The 5,819-nt window shown below is 41.5% G+C and overlaps 1 protein-coding gene across 1 annotated transcript; it reads right to left on the bottom strand.

Moving 5' to 3' along the window:
* Positions 1 to 1,505: 1,505 nt before the first annotated feature.
* On the bottom strand, positions 1,506 to 3,009 carry mafaa (MAF bZIP transcription factor Aa). The gene is made up of 2 exons (XM_059945315.1): positions 2,746 to 3,009; positions 1,506 to 2,536 (listed from the first exon to the last, which is right to left on the bottom strand). The coding sequence occupies exon 2, from the start codon at positions 2,364 to 2,366 to the stop codon at positions 1,506 to 1,508; it is 861 nt and encodes a 286-aa protein (XP_059801298.1). The 5' UTR covers positions 2,367 to 2,536; positions 2,746 to 3,009.
* Between the last annotated feature and the right edge of the window lie 2,810 nt (positions 3,010 to 5,819).

Here is a 5,819-nt window from a genome sequence, read left to right as displayed (position 1 = left end):
TCAAAACTACACTAAGAAACTCTTAACGAGACATTTGGATATAAAATATTTGGATCTTTTGATTTGGTGTAAAAAAAGTCAGAATTTCAAACTGAATTTGTGTTCAAATAAATTTGGAATTATTCTAGAAATTTGCACAGCAGCTCCAGAGTTCAAATAACTCAAGTTTCCCCACTATATAACTCACCATAACTATCTGTTTTCCCGATTTCCAGTAAATGCAGGAATGACACACTTTCCAATATGGCTCCAGCATCAATCTTTTTCTTGGAAGGGTGTGGGTTAAGGACAAGGATCCTTCCCATTACATTACCTGCCACAGCAATAAGTAATCTTCTACAAAGATCATTGCTCCATATTAATGAGAATTAAATAATTCTGACTGATTAAAATCAAAGCTCAACACTGGCATTGAATCCTGAGCAGTGTCCTCACAATTTCACCTCCCTCCCTTTTTTATTTTTCCAACCCAAGAGTGAAACAGCAATCAGGTCAGTAATTATAATAAGTTAAAAACAGCATTTAAAAAAAAACATAAGCCTTATTTATAAAACAAATTCGGCTTCTGATAGTGCAGTAGTTTTTTTTATCTACATTATTAAATGAGCTCCATTTTTACCTCTTTACATTATCTGCATGCTCTTAATTATAAAGTTCTTTTAAGACTTGATCAAGCAAAATATAGGCTCAAAAAAGGAGAAAAAGGCAGATACCTAAAACATTCTATGTACAATTCCAATGCAGTTAAATATTCAAGTCATTTAATTTTACTCCCATATCTTAAACTTCTTTTTAATGAAAAACAGTGAAACTGCAAAACGAAACACCAGCTGCACTCAACCACAGTAGAAAGAAGACTTACAAAGTCTTCCCTCCCATTATTCTCCCTATGTTATTACAGGACATTGCCAATATACTACAGAGATTATTCCAGAATGCAGCTATTTTAACCCTCTTGTTGCTCTCCAATGATGCTTGAAAAATGAAGAAAAGTAAAATTAAAGCCGGGGGCCATGCGTATTTCTCCCATCCCAATGGACTGGGTACCAAAAAAGAGAGAGTACTTTAAACGCCATACATGTCCAGCATGCAGGATTTTTTTTAAAGTCCATATTTGTTTGAAACTATTTTCTCTTCTGGTTCAAAGTCTACTTTGTACCTGTGAAGTTCATTTTAATTTCTAAATATATTTCTCATTTTTTCCTCTAATGAAATTGTAGGTTTCTTTCGTTTATTTCCCTTTTAAATAGACCATTACATCAGCACTTTTAAAATTTTCTTTGCAGAACTGCAGTCTTCCGAAACGAGTCGGTAACATTTCCTTGAATCAAATAAATTCTCAAAGCATCTGCAGAGTAAGTCCCGCGTGTGTCCTTCTCAAATTATTTACAGCCTTTTCCGCTTTCTCTGCTGCAAAGGTTCTGTACACTAATTTGAAGTCACATCAGAAGCATCTTTCCCCTACCCACCCCTCTTGCCCTTCTTAAGTTTGAGTGCAGTACAACTCACAGGAAGAACTCGTTGGAAGAGGAATTGTTCTTGCCAGGGTTGGAAGCGGTCGAGCCCTGCTCTCTGTAGCTCCTGCTCGCCATCTTCTCATACTTCTCCTTGTAGATGTCCCTCTCTTTGGCCAACCTGGCCACCTCCTGCTTTAGCTGGTCCACCTGCTGCTGGAGGAGTGACTTCTCGCTCTCCAGCATGTGCCGTTGCTGGACCCGTTTGTACCTGCAGGACTGAGCGTAGCCTCGGTTCTTCAAGGTCCTCCTCTTCTGCTTCAGACGGATGACCTCCTCCTTGCTGAAGCCCCGGAGCTGCCTGTTGAGCTCCCTCACCGACATGCTGACCAGCTGGTCGTCCGAGAAGCGATCCTCCAGGCGGAGGTGGTGGTGGTGGTGATGGTGGTGGTGGTGGTGCGGCGGCGCCTGGTGCTGGTGGTGGCCGCTGACAGGCAGTTCCTCCCCGGGGTACTGCTGCGCCCTGTACGCTTCGAAGTGGTGGTGATGGTGCTGGTGGCTCTGCGAGCTCCCAATCAGAGCCTCCACGGCGTCTTCGGGGGTGAGGTTCAGTGCCTCCGGGTTGAGGTGGTGTTGGTAGTTGCTGATCCAGTAGAGATCCTCCAGCTGGTGAGCCTTGTTGCTGCTACTGCTCCCCGGGCTGGCTGCGCACAGGCTGGGCGAGGACGGCACCGAGCTGCACGGGGTACTGATCGGCGTGGAGGACAGCGAGCCCGGCAGGCGGTTGCAGTAGCGCTCGGCTTCGGGGGGTTCCTTCTTCACCTCGAACTTCATCAGGTCGAAGTCGTTCACGTACTCGATGGCCAGGGGGCTGGTGGGCAGGTCCGCGTTCATACCGAGGTCCGAGGCCATTGCAACTTCATATATTTGGGCGAGGGAAGGGGGAAGCTCACCACGCCGACAAGTTGCAGAGCGAAGCAGGGAAGGGGCCGCGATCCAGTTCTGGGATGCAGCGAGCAACCCGTGCCAGTCTTGAAAATTACCTCTCCAGTTATACGCCTTCCAGTTTCGTTTCCTATTGCCTGCAAAAGATCCAAATTAAAAAAAAATAAAACCCCGTGTAAGACGCCTCTTATTTGAACATGCGGCAATTGAACTTAGAATTACTTTTCTTTAAAAAAAAAGTGAACGGTGATTTGATTTCTCTTTCTCCTCAAGGGCTTTGTTCCACTTATCTGAAACGATAACTGCAGTTAATTCTTCTCAGTAACCTCTCCCCCCTCTGACTCACTTTTCCTCGCTCTCCGATTGCAAAGTTTCTTTTCTGCGAATCTCTCTTGTCCTGCTTGTCAGAGAAAAAGTTTCAATAGAGCGCGCGGGTAATGATCCAGCCGAAGTCTCAAAGGTGAACTGTTGTTGGTGTCTCTTTCTCCCTCATAAAAGGGCAGAGGAATGCTTGCATCCGTGCAGAGTGGATCAAATGTGCCGCTTACACAAATAAATAATTAATTTATCTCCCACTGTGGACGCGCATTGAATGGGAAGTGTCAATTAGAGCTTTTGCACTACTATACACCGCCTCTTGCCCAACCCTGAGTGAAATCGCTCCCAGGACTCAACGACCTCCTTTTTATATAACCTGACTTCTCGGCACGCCCACCAAGGGGTGTGTGATGTCACCCTTCACCAATGGAAAAATCCCGTCTGCCGAGATTTGCATTACACCATTGCGAACGCCGCCGGAGAATGGGGAGGAGAGTTGTCAATCAATCTATCTGTCCCACAACCCTGTCAATCACCAAACCAGAGCAGCACTCCCCTTTAGCAACATGAGGAGGGGGCAATAATGTGCAATTAATATTCGTTGGATTATGTCTAGTTCAGTGTTTAAATTGATAAATTGAGTTGACTACAGACTACATCGTGCTACAAAGTGTTGCAGTTGGATAAATCTTGAGAAGGGGATTGCAGACGCAATTTTTCGTCGATTCGAAGCGTCCAGGGGTTGAGTATGTTCTAACTAACTAATCCAGACCCTTTTAAAATGATATTTCTTTTTTTTCTCAATTAGGAGACAACTCTGAAATTAATAATTCAACTTATTTCCGTGAATTCAATTTATTACATCTCTAAATATAATCAAAATATAATAAAATTACAACTTGATTCGTTTCTGGCAAAAGTACCCTATCGCTTAATGATGACGATTAAAAATGCAATCTTTGCGATCTGTCTTGTTTGCTTTTCCCAGTATTACTCACGAACACATGCACACTGTATAGACTGGGAAGAGCCTGTTCAGTAATCTGTATTAATTAGGAATTGGTTTGAGAAGGCTGCGGGATGTCACACAAAAAGCTGCCTTTAATTAAAGTGAATTTTATAACATAAATCAAAATATTACTGTCCTGCCATTAGAAATAAAAATATAGAGAGCTATTTACATGAATAATATTATCTTACTATTTCTAGCCAGCAACTTCATTGTTTTATTCTCTCTTAATCTCTTAGAGGTGATGATGAAATCCCATAATACTATTTCAACAACAATGGGAGACACTTCTAGCCAACAGTTACGCCTCAACAAACATTACTAAAGCAGATTATCTGGTCATTAATTTAGTTGCAATTTGTGAGACCTTGCTTTACAAATCAACTGCTGTTTCTATTGCAACACTGAAACACTTTGAGAGCGCTTAATTTCCTTTCTGCCTCTTTATTACTTTCTCTTTCTGCTTGTTTTACACTAATATAGTCAGGACCAGTTCTGCCCAGTTTTATGATTTCAGCTTTCATCTTGCCTTCCTTCAGCTGCATCGTCACAGACAGGGCATCAAGCTTGAAATCCTTTACCCTACTGAGAACAAATGTCTAACCTTTAATAAAAAAAATGTACACCGAAGTAAGTTCAACAACCGACAGGCACGCTCTAAGCAATTTATCGGTTGTATTAAAGACATACCAGACGTAAAATGAAGGTTGATTCCTCGCTCTGCGTATTGTGCTCCACTCATTAGGATTTATTTCATTTTCCAAAATCTTATCTCTGCAGGTGCAGATAACAGGACTGAGCAGTGAGAGAGCTTCCTCTTCCTTCCCTCAGCCCACTGCAGAACTCACACTGGCAACAGACAAGTTCCCAATCAATTTCCTTTTCCTTTATTTAGATTTCCTTTCCACGCTTGTTTACATACATCTCCTTCTCCTAGTATACTCTACTGATCAGTCACTTTATCTTTTTCTTGATAATTGATTATTTTTAGCTTTCCTCATTTGAGCCTTTTTCCAGTTTATTGCTTTACTTTCTCCTCTCCCTGCCTTTAGTTTGCTTTGATTGGATTTCGTTCTCCCTCTCTAATTCAGCAATCTGTTCTGTTGCTTCCCCCTTCTTGTCCTCTCTTCCCCTTATGGTTTCTGATGTTCTGTTTCTCTCTGTCACAGAGAATTTGCTGGTAAGTCAGTTCTCGTGCTTCCCTTCATTCTTTACTTTCTGCCATGAGTCTGGGAAATATACGCCCACGTCTGAACTACTTACGAAAAAAGGGGTAAAGCAAGGAACTGCTAACTTGTTACCCAAACATCACTACTGATAAATCTTCTGCCATCTATAAAGAAGGTACCACCAAACACCCAGAAAAGAAGCAGGGGAGGCTGCCTCAGTAACTATATTTAAGACATGTTTGGATAGATTTTTGCATAGTAGGGGAGTTCTGGGGAAAAGGCAGGTATGTGGAGATGAGTCCATGGTCAAATCAGCTATGATCTTATTGAATGGTGGAGCAGGCTTGACAAACCTACTCCTGCCATTTCTCCAATTTCTCACATGCTTAAGTTCTAAAAGAATAATAGAATTAATCAGAGTCAGCATTGATTTCTGGAAGGAAAATCACGTTGAATTAAATTGAACAGATAATAAGTGCCAGTGGATATGATGATTTTGGGCCATCAGAATGCTTTTGATAAAGTTCCAAACAAGAGGCTGGTTAAATAAGGTGCAGGACACATAGCTACCCATCCCTGCTTCTCTTTCAACAGATGCTGTTTGACTTACTTAGAGTTCAATGTAAATTTATTATCAAAGTATGTATACTGTCCCTATAAAATATATTCACCTCCCCAGAAGTTTTCATTTTTTATTGTTTTACAATATTGAATCACAGTGGATTTAATTTGTCTTTTTTGACACTGATCAACAGAACAAGATTCTTTTGTGTCAAAGTGAAAACAGATCTCTGCAAAGTAATATAAATTAATTACAGATATAAACCATAAAATAATTGATTGCATAATTAGTCACCCCCCACCCCCACCTTTAATATGACATACCAAATCTTCACCGGTGCAGCCAATTGGTGTTAGAAGTAA

The sequence above is a fragment of the Hypanus sabinus genome, chromosome 1 (assembly GCF_030144855.1).
Source record: "Hypanus sabinus isolate sHypSab1 chromosome 1, sHypSab1.hap1, whole genome shotgun sequence".
NCBI classification, from domain to species: Eukaryota; Metazoa; Chordata; class Chondrichthyes; order Myliobatiformes; family Dasyatidae; genus Hypanus; species Hypanus sabinus.
This window is presented reverse-complemented; position numbering and strand designations above follow the sequence as displayed.

Excerpts from the sequence above, each read along its gene's own strand:
- mafaa (XM_059945315.1), bottom strand. The coding sequence starts at position 2,366 with ATGGCCTCGGACCTCGGTATGAACGCGGACCTGCCCACCAGCCCCCTG.